Below are 15,945 nucleotides of genomic sequence, written 5' to 3'. Positions count from 1 at the left end.
CCCTCTAGAAATTATACCCCCCCAAACCCTAAAAATGGCCTTTTTTAACTATTTGTTGCAATGAAACCATAAGCATTTTTGAAAGTTTGCAAACGCATAAAGGCAGAGGCTTGCTTCCCCTAGCGCGGTATACTATAGTTAAATTTTAGAAAAACACAACATTGTTACCGTTATCTAAAGTCTATTTTTTCAAATTTTTGATTTCGTTTTTCTTCCAGACCCCAGCCTGTAGAAGCTTGAAATTTCAGGGGCTTTTAGACATTAACAAATAGTTCATTTCGTTAGAAGAAATTTTTTTCCATCTCCAGCACCTCTCAAGTTATCGCCTCTTGAAATTTGTAAAATTAGAATTTTTGACAGCTATTTTTACGAAATCGCAAGCTTTTTCAAATTTCTATAAACGGTAAAAGCTAAATTCCGTGCCATTAAAAAATATAATTATTTTCTTAACTTACGCGAGCATTATGTTAACATCTTCTTAAATTTATTTTTGCTTCATTTCGAAATTATGAATCGTTCATCCTAAATATATGCAATCTCTAAAATAGTTTCGAATATGAATGAAAATAATTTTAATAGTGTGATAGGTATACATAGACTGTATTTAAAAGCAGAATTTTCACTTGTTGAAGGGAAAAGTACTACAATACAAACCATTGGTTTGACCCAACTTTATTCTGTAGTGGAAACACAAAATTTTTGAGAGGAATTTAGAATTCCCATTTTGGTTTCTACCTTTTCTATACTGTTATTGTTTTCTATGCGCTTTTGTTAAGTATCTTTTGTAAGAGTATACATTTTGAAAACGTTGAGTATTTTTATTTTTACGAGTGTAAGTGTGTAATAAAGCACATAATTTTTTTCTGTAAAAAATATTGTTATTTATGTTTTTATATGTATGCATATAATATCTGCTGAAAATACTGTCATTTTTGTTCTACCTTTGTTCCATATATAAAAAAAACTGGCGTATATGGATGAATTCAGAAAACAAAAACATTTTTAAGTTTTAACTTTAGAATTTTTTCGTTATCTCTCTTTTAATATTAAGACTAATGAAAATTTATAATAAAATTATAATAGTGATATTATATGGATGTATATTTATTCTATATGGATATATAATTATTGCCTTAAGATATTAATTAACATAAAAATTCTCTTAAGATAATGCAACATTTTTAGAAAAAAACGAGAGAAAATAGAATTGACCTTGTCAAATCTGTGATATCCGTACGAATTTGTTATCCTATGTACGAATAAATATGCCATAACTGACTATGGGCAGACCATGACTTTAAGTTGTTGTATTACCATATTAATTTATGCAAAATTTTAGTACTGTATTCTTCAAAATACTGTGTGTGCCAAACTACAATTGATGTTGTATGGCAGCTATCAGAGAGAGCCAAAAAATTTTTACAAATTTTATCAAGCACATCGGCCCTACTATTATATTCGCTTGTGTGAAATTTCAATACTATTGCTTTTATAGTTTCTGAGATATAGCCAAATAACTTTTGAAGTTGTATGGCAGGTACCCGAACCAGTACCCCGATCAAGTCCAATTTAGTATACCCTTCGAACATACGTTCGTACGGGTATAAAAACTAATACTGAATACTCAATGTAGGTATTAGATTTCTTTAATATGAATCATTGAGATAGATTTTTTTAACTATATATAGAAAAGCCAATAAATATGAATTTTTATTTGTACTTAATTTAATTTTATTTAATAAATTTTTTTAATTATGTGCTGACTGAAATTTTACTTACTATATACTTTTGTATGAGAGAAATAAATTTTCGCAATATAAAATCATATAAGTATATTAATTTTCGTTTTTAGCACTTTTCCAAAAAATTTTTTGAAAAAAGTGCTTATTAGTTTCACTCTGTCCGTCCGTCCGTCCGTCCTGTAGAAACTTGAAATTTTAGGAGCTTTTAGACATTGACAAATAGTTCATTTTGTTAGAAGAAAATTTTTTTCCATCTCCACCCCCTCTCAAGTTATCACCTCTTGAAATTCGTAAAATTTGAATTTTTGACACCTTATATTTCCGAAACCGCAAGCTTTTCCAAATTTTTATAAACGCAAAAAGCTAACGGTAAATTCCATGAAATTAAAAAATATAATTATTTCTCTTAACTCACACAATTAACCCTTAAAATCGAGCATTATGTTAACCCCTTTTTATATTAATTTTTGCTCTATTTCAAACACTGCATATATGCGTCATCCTAAATATATGCAACTCTAGAAATAGTTTTGTATATGAATGAAAATAATTTTAATAGTTTGATAGGTATACATAGACTGTATTTAAAAGCAGAATTTTCACTTGTTGAAGGGAAAAGTGCTACAATACAAACTATTGGTTTGACCCAACTTTATTATATTTGTTTCTTATGGTCGTAACATCTACAATTGAAACTTTTCGATATAGTATAAATAAGAATTTATAATTGTTCCTTAAATTTGTTAATTTAAAACAAGTAAAAAAGTTTCAGTCGGTATAAACCGATTGAATTATACCCTGCACCTTTCATTATTGTATAGCAATTACTCGAACCTGTGAAATCATTCTATAGAAACTTAACGGATATGTCTGACCTATAATTGGAACTTTATATTTTTTTCAAATATTTAAAATTAGCTTTTGGAAATGTATGGCACGTACCTGAAGCTGTCAAGCTTTTGGAAATGTATGCAAATTTATTACTGATTTATTACTGATTGAATGTAATTTATACATGAACAAAAACGAATTTATATACATATGCATATGTGTAAGAAATAGCGACATAAATTACCTAAGAACTAGGGTAAATTTTAAATGTCATTTGTAAGATTTAGAAGGAATTTAACTAAGAACTTAGGCCATTTCAGGCTTTTAATATTTCCGTATTTGTGTATGGGATGATTTTACAGTTACTTTTTCACGCTTCTATTTGATTAGATTGATTGTATATGCGTTGTCGTTTATTTGATATAGTAGCAGTCAATGTACTACAAGTATTTCAATTTTGTAGAGCTACACTGTATTTTACTTTGTTAATGTTATACTTTTATAAAATTTGTTCGCACAACATGTGCAGATATTGCGAAAATTTCAGGCCAATACCTAAGTAGAACTTAATTAAAATAAATTTTAAAATATACAATAAGGAAAACTAATAATGTTATAATTAATTTATAAATAAAAGCATTTTATTTCAATTCTTTTCTTTTTTATACCCTGCACTTCGTGAAGGGTATATTAACTTTGGTATGGAGTTTGTAACTACTTGATGGAGTCATCTGCGGTATGGACATATATATATATTCTTGCTCAGCGTAAAATTCTGAGTCGATTTAGACATGTCCGTCCGTCCGTCCGATCGCACGATAACTCAAAAACGAATAATGCAATCGACACCAAACTTTCACAAGTTTTTTCTTTTGTGCCAAGGACGAACACTATTGTTATTGGACTAAGTCGGACAACGGGTTCGGGTAGCTGCCATACAACTCCAAGAGTTTATTTTAAATATTTCAAAAACTAATAAAGGTATAAATATTAAATTTTGTATACATGTGTCCAATTATATTCTACACATGCTCTAAAAATTATAATGGGATAGCTGCACCGGTTCGGGTGCCTGCCATACAACTCCAGAAGCTAATTTTAAATATTTGGAAAAATAATAAAGTCAGATTCATGAAACTTGGCAGTCATGTGTCCAATTATGGCTCAAATATATTTCTGAAGTTTTAGTGGAATTGCTTGACAGGTTCGAGTAGCTCCCATACAAGTCTAAAAGCTTATTTTAAATATTTGGAAAAATAATAAAGTCAAATTCATGAGACTTGGCAGTCGTGTATCCAATTATAGGTCAGACATATTTCTAAAGTTTTGGTGCGATTGCTTGACAGGTTCGAGTAGCTCCCATGCAAGTCTAAAAGCTTATTCTTAATATTTGGAAAAATAATAAAGTCAGATTCATGAAACTTGGCAGTTGTGTGTCCGATTATAGATTAGATATATTTGTGAAGTTTTGATGGAATTACTTGACAGGTTCAGGTACTTGCCATAAAACTCCAAAAGCTTATTTTACATATTTGGAAAAATAATAAAGTCAGATTCATGAAACTTGGAAGTTGTGTGTCCGATTATAGATCAGATATATTTGTGAAGTTTTAGTGGAATTGCTTGACAGGTTCGGGTACTTGCCATACAACTCCAAAAGCTTATTTTACATATTTGGAAAAATAATAAAGTCAGATACATGAAACTTGGCAGTTGTGTGTCCGATTATAGATCAGATATATTTGTGAAGTTTTGATGGAATTGCTTGGCAGGTTCAGGTACTTACCATACAACTCCAAAAGCTAATTTTAAATATTTGGAAAAATTATAAGGTCAGATTCATGAAACTTGGCAGTCGGATGTCCAATTATAGGTCAGACATGTCTGTGAAGTTTCTATAGAATGATTTCAGAGCTTCGAGTAATTGCTACACAATAACGAAAGGTGCAGGGTATAATTCAATCTGTTTATACCGAATGAAACGTTTTTACTTGTTTATTATTAAGCCGTGTCCAAAATGAAGTTTACTTCTGATCTACAGTCGTGTCTGTCCATCGGTGTGGTTAGCATTCTATGGATCATAGAGTTGAACGCCGCCATTTTCATCTTTGTGTTGTTGTTTTCTTCCTTTATATCTTGAATCCAATTTTTTCAGACTTTCTTTTCACCAGTATGTCCAAAAAAGGTAACTCTCCATTTTCCTCAATTTCGAATGTAAATTCGAAATTGAATCAGTAAAGGTTAAGAAGAAGGTTAAGAAGGCTTTAAAGGAGTTCAAGTTTCTGGACTTCAACATCAACGATTAAAAAAATAATCAAATTCTAGGTTAAGTCAGGTAGATAATTATATTAAGTCAGCTATAATGTTCCTAATTTTAATAAATTTCAATTTTTATTGTTTGTTGTCTTAATTAGAAGAAAATCAGCTTTGATAAAGTGCGTATGTAGCGCACGAAATATATTAGCGAAAAATAAAAAGGTATTTTATTCCGAATAAAAGGAAGTTTTCTTTTCATACCAATAATAAAAAAAAAAAAAAGAATTATATTTCGGAAAAATTATCAACCATTGAAAAAAATTTTTTAAATTTTATTTCAACTTATACACCTATAAGTATGATGTAATAAATATTGGTTACTAGAATTAATAACAATAGTTTTTCAAAAAACAACAATTAAATTCATGTTTATTGATTATTTATATAAATATTCCTTATTTTTTAAAAGTATTATTAGAAATGCGCATTACTTGATGCATAATTTGCAGAAATGAATACTTATATGATAAATAGTAATTTTTTAAATATAAGTAGATATGTACTATATTAATATATTCGAACGCTTCTATATTTTAAACGCTCTATTGCAAAATGCAATAAAATATGAAAAAAGAATCAATTGAAACGAAACGTACAAAAACATTTCTTAAAATTTTTTTTAATAAGAACTTGCCTTATTTGTACGAAAAAAATTAAATTTGTAAAACTTTTTTCTCAATCAAAATATATATACTTTATGCATATACATAAATGCTTATTTTCAAGTAGAATATTTAACTTTAATTACAATTTTTTAAACCACGTGCTTCTAGAATTTGAAGTAATTTTAATAATTTTTTATTTAATTAGAAATGTAGATTATCATAATTTTAGTTAAATTTTACTTTTTCTTAAGTGTAAAATATTTTCGGCATATAAAACTTTGGAGTTTGAGGCTTAAGAATATTTTTAAAGCAAACCAGTAAAAGTAACGAAAAAATATAAAAATGTAATAATTAATCTGCAACATTTATTAATTAGTGATTAGGTCATGATTTAATTTCTGCAAAAAGAAAAAACTGTCTTCACGGACCTTATCAAAGTAGATTTTTTCCCCACAAATTAGTAATTAATTAATTAATTAATTAATTAATTGTACAGTAATTAGCTACAAAGTCAATAACAAAATTGACAATTTTTTGAAAAATTTAGAATTTGGATGTTTAAGCAGAAACCGAGTTTGCGACATAAAGTTTTTGAATAGAAAATACTATGTTTTTATTTATAACATACAGCGATTTTCTGTAGTAAAACACAATTTGTTAGATAACAAGTGTTTAATATTTCACGCAAAAATAAAAATTGAAAATTTTTTAAAATTTTAAATAGGTTTCGGTTTAAAATAAAAAATTTAAACCAAAAACTTTGAAAAAATTAAAACTGAAGAACTAGATACGTAAGTAGTTAGTTTGCAAAGTTTTGCATAAACTTTGTTGAGACCACTGTGTATATATATTTTAAAGAAAGTTCTATGTTCAATTTGTTAAAAATCTCATCTGTGTGCACTTTTTAAAAAAAATGTTTTTTACATACACAAAGACAAAATTCTATTTGAAATTTTCCAACTTATTTATTTTGTACTGTCTTTAGTTCCTCAGTTAAATTAGCCAGTAACTTACTAAAAATACAACTTAAGAAGCTTTGTTAAATTATCTAAGAACTTTGATGATAACTTAGGTCGCAAATAACATAGTTTACGCCTTTTTAGTAAATTATGTTTAAAGCGCATTTTCATAACCTTCTGGAATACTTCTGTTAATCTAGACAATATACATTGCGGTCGGTTAAGTGCTAACCACATCAGATTTTTTGATATGTGAACGCTCAAAAAACTATCAAACAATATCAAAGTATACTTTGTGATAAGTTGGTTTTTTATTTATAAAAACTTCACAACCACCACCAGTTTTATGAGCGAAAACAGCAAATTCAAGAGAACTCATTGTGTATAACCTATAATATGTAGCATCATCATTATACAACCAAGTTTCGGTGACACAGAATAAATGTATGGAGTCCGCTAGACTACTCAAAATAGATTCAAACTCATCTCATTTAGAGGTATTTCATTTAAGTTACTACAGTGTAAGTTACTTCTGTTACTTCTGTTGACAAGGAAGATGCCAGGCACATAGTTATTAAACGAATTCATCTAGACTGTTTTCATTTTCTATTTGAATTATTTTACTTTTTTCATTCTTGCGTAATGAATCTTTTACCTTATTTACCCAAGTAAAAACTAATAACTTGGGTAAAGAATGGAAAATACCTTTTTCAAGCGAAACTATCTCAAACAAGCAAAAGCTTTTTTAAATTTCTAGTTTTAGCACTTTTCCAAAAAAATTTTTAAAAAAAGTGCTTATTAGTTTCCATTTTGCTTATTAAATCTGTTTAAGTGCTAATTAAATTCGTTTTTCCAAATTTTTGATATTATCTTTTTCTAGACCCCAGGTTGTTACGTTTTTAGACACTAATAAGTACACTATAAAAAAAGCGTATAAAAATCGTATAAAATCGTGCAAAAATCGTATACTACAATAATACTAGGAATCTGAATTGTAGTAAAAATGCTCGACGATAGTAAAATATCAAGTAATTCACCGTCAAGTAATTCACAAATTGTATTTTTTTGTGGAGTAAATTTTTTACTAGGTTGTAGACGAAATTTACTTTACAAAATAGTACAAAAATTTCTTTTAGATGAGTAATAGTAATATGAAGTACTAATTTTAATTTTCAGTGTTATATTTTGCATTCAAATATAGCGATCTACTCCTCCTGCCAAAGGAGTTTTTTTCTTTATTGAAGTAGAAGTTATACTATTCGTTCGAGTAATATTTCATCATTTTTAGCACTTTTCCAAAATTTTTTTGAAAAAAAGTGCTTATTAGTTTTACTCTGTCTGACCATCCGTGGACACTTTTTTGTTTACAAAACTTCTACACCCTTGAAGATAGAAAGCTGAAATTTAATAAGTACATAGATCTTTACTAGAAACTTACTTCTGTAGAACAAAATTTTTAGCTATCTCCCCCCCTCTAGAAGTTATACCCCCCAAAACCCTAAAAATGGCCTTTTTTAAATATTTGTTGCAATGAAAGGCGGCTTGCTTCCCCTAGCGCGGTATACTATAGTTAAACTTTAGAAAAAAGTTCAAATTTACCGTTATCTTAAGTCCTTTTTTTTCACTTTTTGATGTCGTTTTTCTTCTAGACCCTAGCCTGTAGAAGCTTCAAATTTTAGGCGATTTTAGAAATTAACAAATAGTTCACTTCAAGTTATAGCCTCTTGAAATTTGTGAAATTTGAATTTTTGGCATCCTATATTTCCGAAACCGCAAGCTTTTTCAAATTTCTATAAACACAAAAAGCTAAATTCCGTGCCATTAAAAAATATAATTATTTTCTTTACTTACGCAATCAACCCTTTAAAGCGAGCATTATGTTAACATCTCCTTAAATTTATTTTTGCTTCATTTCGAAATTATGAATCGTTAATCCTAAATATATGCAATCTCTAAAATAATTTCGAATATGAATATAAGGTAATTAGCACTTTTCCAAAAATTTTTTGTTTACAAAACTTTTACACCCTTGAAGATAGAAAGCTAAAATTTAACACGTACATAGATTTTTACTAGAAACTTATTTCCGTAGAACAAAATTTTTACCTATCTCCCGCACTCTAGAAGTTATACCCCCCCAAAACCCTAAAAATGGCCTTTTTTAACTATTTGTTGCAATGAAACCATAAGCATTTTTGAAATTTTGCAAATGCAGAAAGGCAGTGGCTTGCTTCCTCTAGCGCGGTATACTATAGTTAAACTTTAGAAAAATAAAATGGCCGTTTAAATTTACCGTTATCTAAAGTCCTTTTTTTCTAAATTTTTGACGTCGTTTTTCTTCTAGACCCCAGCCTGTAGAAGCTTAAAATTTTAGGAGCTTTGAAAATTAACAAATAGTTCATTTCGTTAGAAATGAACTATTCATTCATTAAATGCATTCTCTTTAGACAAATAATTGAATAAATAAATAAACAAATTAAAACAGCTCGAAACCCACATTCACAAATTTTATCATCAAACAAAGCCTAGATTTGTTTATTATTAGTGGCTAATATATGCTCTATGTTTTCGTTTAAATGAAGTAATTTAGTTAATGTGATAGTGTAACTTGAGCATATAAAGAACTACCATGCAAAATTGATTCAATATTATAATTTCTAGAAACTATGGAAAGTATTCGAGCTACATTACAATGGCTGCATTTAAAGGCATAAACATTTTTTTTTGCAAAATCCATATTAACTGAGATGAATTTTCACAGCTAGCATAAAGAAAAGGTTTGCTGAAAATGTTGTTAATTGAGAGATATTTTCTTTCAATTCTCTTATTGTATTACTGTTACTACAAACATCGCAAAAAGATGGCACAGTTAATGATTTTATTAATTTTTTATTAATTCATTCCTCCTTAATTAGTCTATTTTTTCTTATTTTTTTCTTTGTATATTTTCTTTTTCTTCTTTTTCCGCTTACGTAAATTCTAAACAGTGAAATTTAAGTGATTTATTTTAGTAAAATAAAAAAAATATATATTGATCAAACGAAATTTATGAAGCAAAAATAACATTTGTTAACGGTCAATCTTACAGTCTGACTGTATCAGTTGTACTTCGGTAACGTTTGAGTTTTGAACTAGTTCTAGTTTAATGCCCTGAACGATGGCATATAATATTGCGCTCTTTTTTGAATCACCTTGTATATAAAAATTTGTCAAATTTTTCTTTTTTGACATTATGACTCATATCTTCCTAAAAAAAATTTGTCAAACGTGTACCTTTTTTTGTTTAAAATTTTAGTAATTATATTCGGGTAGTCCTATCGCACGCAAATGCTAACACGTCTATGTTTTATTGCAGTAGTCTCAGACGTGATCAGCGTTTCCACTTGGATACAATTGTATCTATTTGGATACATTTTTGCTTTATATTTATCGTGGATACAAAAATACTTAAATCTGCTAAAATGCCACAATTGGCTACATTTAAAAATTTTGCTCAAATATGAATACATTCTTTTCTCATATTAAAAAACTTTCTTCAGCAGTTACAGAACGTATAATTTCTGATCTTAACTTTTAAAATTAAAATGTAATAGAAGTTTTATGTTATTTCCTAAAGAATTTACTAAATAATAAAACTAAATAACAAAACTCAAATTGTTGAATAAAGAAAATTAATATTAATTATGAGTTAAGTTGTACAATATAACACGACTTAGTATTTTATCCAAACCGCATACATTTTGGACACATTTTTTCTTCGAAATTGAATACATTTTGTTTTTACCGGAACATTGGACGTAACAATTAATATTGGTACCAATTTTAACGTGATGACAAATCTCAAAATCATCGCGTGTGCTTTTTTTTTTGCACCGATACGACGTTATATAACAAAGACCTTGACCATCACGCCAAAGTTATATATGAATAAAAAGGAAAAATCGATGAAGCTAGTAGTTTTAAAAATTATTTAAACAATTTTATACTAAAAATTTTGATTTACTAATTTTTATACCCTGCACTTCGTAGGTATTTTTGCTTTGGTATGGAGTTCGTAAACACTTGAAGGAGCCGTCTCTGGTATGGACATGTATATATATTCTTGCTCAGGGTAAAATTCTGCATTGATTTAGACATGTCCCTCCGTCCATCCGATCGCACAATGACTCAAAAACGAATAATGCAATCGACACCAAACTTTCATAAGTGTCTTCTTTTGTACCAACGACGGCTGCTATTATAATTGGACAAATTCGGACAACGGTTCAAAAGTAATAGGAATATTAATATGAAATTTTGTAAAGGTGTACCCAATTACGTTTTACATATATTCTGAAAATTTGAATTGAGCGGCTGCACTGGTCCAGCTGCCATACAACTCCGAAAGTTATTTTTAAATATTTGGAAAAATAACAAATTTAGATTTATGGAACTCGGCAAACGTGTGTCCAAGTTCAGGTCAGATATAACCCTGAAGTTTTTGGTGAAATGGCTTGACAAGTTCGGGTGACTGCCATAGAACTCAAAGAAAAAATTTTAAATATTTAGAAAAATATTGAAGCTAGATTCATGAACTCGACAGTTGTGTGTCCAATTTCAGGTCAGATATATTTCTGAAGTTTTGGTTGAATGACTTGACAGGTTTGGGTAGCTGTCACACAACTCCAAAAGAAAATTTTATGTATTTGGGAAAATATTACATCTAAGTTCATAAAACTTCACAGTCGTGTGTTCATTTACAGGTCTGACGTAATACCTGTGATGTTTCTATTGAGTGATTTGACACGTTCGAGTAATTGCTATTTCGCAATCAAAGTTAATTCTTAATATTTTAAAAAGAATTTTTTAAATTCAGATTGTCAAAGTTATTAGATTGTCAAGCAGGGTATTATTCAGTCGGCTTTTAACGAGTGAAATATTTTTATTTGTTATATTGATCTTTTGGTTTATTTGGGATACTCAAGAAAAAATTTAAAACTGTTCTAGAAGTTCTAAAATACTTTAGAAATTTAAAAAATTTATGATATACATACTTTAATTACTAAGTATGTACATATATACGAGTATATACAAAAATTTCTTTTAATAAAGTTGAACAGCAAAGGGATTCAAAAAATTGCCAAATAATGCTTTAAAAATTAATTTGGTTTTATTTACATGAACATACGTTAATTGAGATAATTTCAAATAAAATAAATTTTTTATGATACCAGGTCACATGTCAACGCTACTGTTACTCTTTTAAACACGAGAGTTAAATTTTTTGAATATATGATCATAACTAAACTTTAATATTTCATAATATTGATACAACGGACTATATATTACAATGAAAATATGTGCTAAAATTGTTGGTCTAATGAGAAGTTACCATACAACCCATCTTGACTAACAAAGTTATCAAACCATTATATAAACAACAGTTAGCAAAATTTGATATTTAACATTGAAATTTTAATTGAATTTAACATTGAATTTAATATTGAATTTAATATTGAAGTGCAGATTAAATTTTTTGTTGTTTAGTTGAAATAACACATACCCTCAGGGAAATTATATGTATTTATAAAATTCATAATTTTCCTATGTTAAGTTACGTATCATATAGGTTTCAAATTTACTATTTAAGTATTAAATAAATTAATTAAACTAACAAACAAAATATATTTAATTTGACTCCTACGAAAATACAATGACATACATTTTTAGTTCGAACAATCGGAATAAGCTTTTACAAAAGAGAAAATCGGTATAGTTAATGCCATAGTCGGCAAAATGACAATTGGTATACATAAAATTTTGTTATTGTTTTCAAATGACATTTTTATTTCTTAAATTTTTTTTATGTTTTCAATTTGTTTTAAGTGGACATCATTTAAGTTTGTTTTTAGTTCTACATCTTCTATATTTAGATAGTTTGGTAACATGATATGTTCAAATATATAATTTTTTTTATTTGTAATGTAATTAGATAATTTTTGTTTTAAATATAAGTAATATTATTAACAGAGGTCTTTAATATTAGGTTCTCTGCGTTTTTTGCTAATATATTGTTGGAAGATATTTCGATAATTTTTAAATTTTTTTCAATTTTTTTAGTACATTTATTAATATTAGATTTAACTAAATTTTGAATACATTTGTCAGCAATTTTTAAATTTTTTACTTACAAATTATTTTCAACCATAAAACTTTTATTTTTGTGGGTAATGAAATTCGAATTTATTAGAGAAATTTCTTCAAATTTATCGTTAGGTATTTGTAAAATTTTAATTTTTTGTCCTAATTGGTCAGATAAATTTGGGATTGAGATAACGAAAATTAGTTTCTCATCCTTTTGAAATATTGAACTTTTAATCTCGTGATATTTAAATGAGTCTATTTCATAATGTTCTATCTCATCTCATGTTAGTATCGAATTAGTCATAATTCCGTGTTTCGCGAATGAAAGGTTACCTTGTATTTTGCTAATTTCTTGATTTCTGATATTAAGATTTGTAAGAATCGAATTTGTTTAATATATTGGCGGTTTTTATCTGTCACAGTATTAAAAAGCTTTTCAGTAAGAATTTTATCTTCTGACATTTGTTTTTGAAGGGTATTCAAGATATTTTCTAAGTCGTTGTTAATTTTGACTTGTTGGTTTATTGCTGCTATTGAATTATGGTTATTTAGATCCACCTGGTGAAGATGTTAATCGATTTCAGCTCGATCCTCGTTATTCATAGTGCCGAATAACCATTTTAATGTACAACTCCCAAAAATTAATCAAACTTGGTTTCTTTCTATGTATTATAAGTCTTTTTATGTTATGAGATGTTTTGTTTACTTGGGTTTGTAATTGTTTAATAATATATTATATTGATCTTCACGACCTTTGAAAAATGTGTTGATAGAATGTTCGATTTTTATCAGCGTCTCTTGCAAGTTATTTGTGTTTATTACGTGAAGTATTTTGGTGTAATTTTGTATTAAAGCAGTTTCGTGTAACTAAAGGATTTGAAACCCCTTCTAAGTGTCAAGTTTTTCTAACCGCAAAATTGCTTGTGTAGAGTTCATAAACAGGAGCAAAAATGTTAAAATAAAAATTTTATACTTGTGGGTTTGTATTTGAGGTTTGACCTTGTGGTGTTGTATTTTGACCTGAAATGAATTTAAATTTCCTTTTAATTCTAGAAGGATGAATATTACGATTATTATTATCTATTAACTAATTGTCTTCCCGTCGGCTTCCGACCTGAATAAACTTCAATTGTCGAGTGGATTGAGCTATTATATTTTTCCACCGCAAGAGAAACTTGATGAATTGTATTTAGTTTGCATTTTGTTTTTTCAAACATTCTAAGATGTTCGTTAACAGTTCCATGAACTCTCTGAATGTCAGAGTTGCCCGCGTGGGATCTAGGTGATGTGAAATGAACTTCGATATTTACTTCCCTACAAAAATCTCTCATATTAAGGCTATTAAATTCGTTATCTAGTACAAGTTTATTGGTTTTTCTTAATATTACAAATCTAGTTCTAAAAAGATCTATAATAGTTAAATAATTTCTTTGTTTGTAGTAATAAAAAACATCGCCGCAAACAATGTCATTAGGTTCGTCAGGAGTTTTACTTATTTGTAGTTTAGTTTTTTGTGAGTGACGATTATATTTTGCTTTATTGCATATATTGCAATTGTTTATAAATTTATGGATTATTTCTTTAATTTTTGGGAAGAACCATTCTTTTCTAATTTGATTAAAATTTTCAATTATACCCCGGTGGTTTGAGTCATTGTGAATTTTTTCTATTATTTATTATTTTTAATATTATTTATTATTTTTACAAATCACAAAAAAGTTCCTGGTTTTACATTTTTCGCCATATCTACGGAACGAATTGATGGAATTTCTTGAAATTTGGTATTTGAGTTCTGGTAATGACCAAAACTAACTGGTGGGCATTTCAGGGAATTCGGGTAGCACAAAACGAAACTGTACTAAGAGTCAAATTTACATTTTTCTAGGTATGTCAATTATAAGCTTACTACTTATTATAGGTTTATTTATTAATTTGTCTTTCTTTTGTATATCATTCCCGAAAAGTTTAAATTTGAAAAATTATAAATAAATTTTAAATGCAAATGTCTACTGGGCTTGAAAGGATTTCATCAATATCTCGTATTTTGTTACGTGCTCTCAGAAGTCTATACTCGTAGTACCTTATATCAATTTTTGTACACTAGTATTTCGTTTTAAAAGTCCAAAAAATGTAATAATATTTATGAAAAACAAGTATTAAACCACAACGATTTCCAAATTCAGGAATTTAAAGAAATTTTCCTTAAAATAGGGCACCCTTTTCTTGCTTTAACTACTTGAAGTAACTTTACCATAATCGGGTTGAATTTTTCGTCTTCATTCCCTTTCATTTCTCGCCCACGCAAAATTAAAGACTTTACTCTGCGTTCTCTTACTTGCTTGCTTTTCTATGATAACACTCTTCATTATAATTAATTTCTCTTTAAATTTGCCTAATTTGTGAACATTTAAAGTTAAACTGCACTTGCCGCAACCACATTTATTGAGATCTTTTATGTGTGTTTCTGGGTTTTTTGTGAAGTCATTGTAATTCATGTGATGTGTGGTATGTTACATGTTTCAGCAATATTGCAGTCAAAAATAAGTATACTGGGAAAAAATCATTATTCATCAAATCTAAAGTTTTCTGTCAGAATATTAAGCTTACATTTTTGGCATTACGAGTAAAACACTATTGAAATTTTTTTCGCATTATTTTTGTTTAACTTAAACATTACCTAGTGAAAGTTTAGCGAAGATGGTTTGAAATTTTGAAATTTATCATTTCGGTAACATTTTGAAATTTACTATTTTGAAATGTTACTACTAATACTACGTACACCAGGTCATCGATTTACGACGCATCTGATATACGCCGATTTGCAGTTACGACGTCTTTGTTTTAAAATTTTCTAATTCACATAACGACATTTTTTGCAGTTACGTCGCTTTTTCAAAAATGTGAAGAAAAAAATTTTATAACGCTCATAATTTGTAGTTGAGTCGTTTTTGAAAATGTGTTTTCTTATTTTTTGTTTTTTCAATAAAACAAAACAACCACAAACTTTAATTATCTATGCATTTGTGGTTGTATTGTTTCTAAACAAAAAAAGACAATCTTATACTGAGTACATATGTATTGCACAAAACTTCACATTCATTTTGTCTGAACAAAACAATTTGTGTTTTAGATTTTATGATTTCTATTTTAGAATTTAGAATTTCAATTTTAGAATTTAGTTACCTTTATTATTTTGTTTTTACATTTTTAGATTAAGAAAATATTTTGCAGATTGTTATTAAGTTTTGTTTTTGATTCTTTTGTGATAAAAATAAATTCATATGTGAATAAAATATGCCATATAAAAAACGTACATACATATGTATGTATGTTGTAAATATATTTATTTATTTTAGGTTAGAACCTAGG

The 15,945-nt window shown here is 27.9% G+C and overlaps 1 protein-coding gene across 4 annotated transcripts in view; it reads left to right on the top strand.

Annotated features, from left to right (window-relative positions):
- LOC129613904 (epsin-2) overlaps window positions 1-15,945 on the top strand; it is a 163,115-nt gene that overhangs the window by 85,348 nt on the left and 61,822 nt on the right. Inside the window, exon 10 of one of the 4 annotated variants that reach the window (XM_055528233.1) lies at window positions 4,729-4,941. The exons of the other annotated variants lie outside the window; for them this stretch is intronic. Coding sequence (XP_055384208.1) covers window positions 4,729-4,791 — 63 coding nt within the window. The 3' untranslated portion in view covers window positions 4,792-4,941. Of the gene's footprint in view, window positions 1-4,728; window positions 4,942-15,945 lie in introns of those variants that run through there. 4 annotated transcript variants of the gene reach the window in all.

This window comes from Condylostylus longicornis, unplaced genomic scaffold, assembly GCF_029603195.1.
Source record: "Condylostylus longicornis isolate FDR11 unplaced genomic scaffold, ASM2960319v2 ptg000096l, whole genome shotgun sequence".
Taxonomy (NCBI): domain Eukaryota; kingdom Metazoa; phylum Arthropoda; class Insecta; order Diptera; family Dolichopodidae; genus Condylostylus; species Condylostylus longicornis.
Note: the sequence above shows the minus strand (reverse complement) of the source record. Positions and strands in the feature narration are given on the sequence as shown.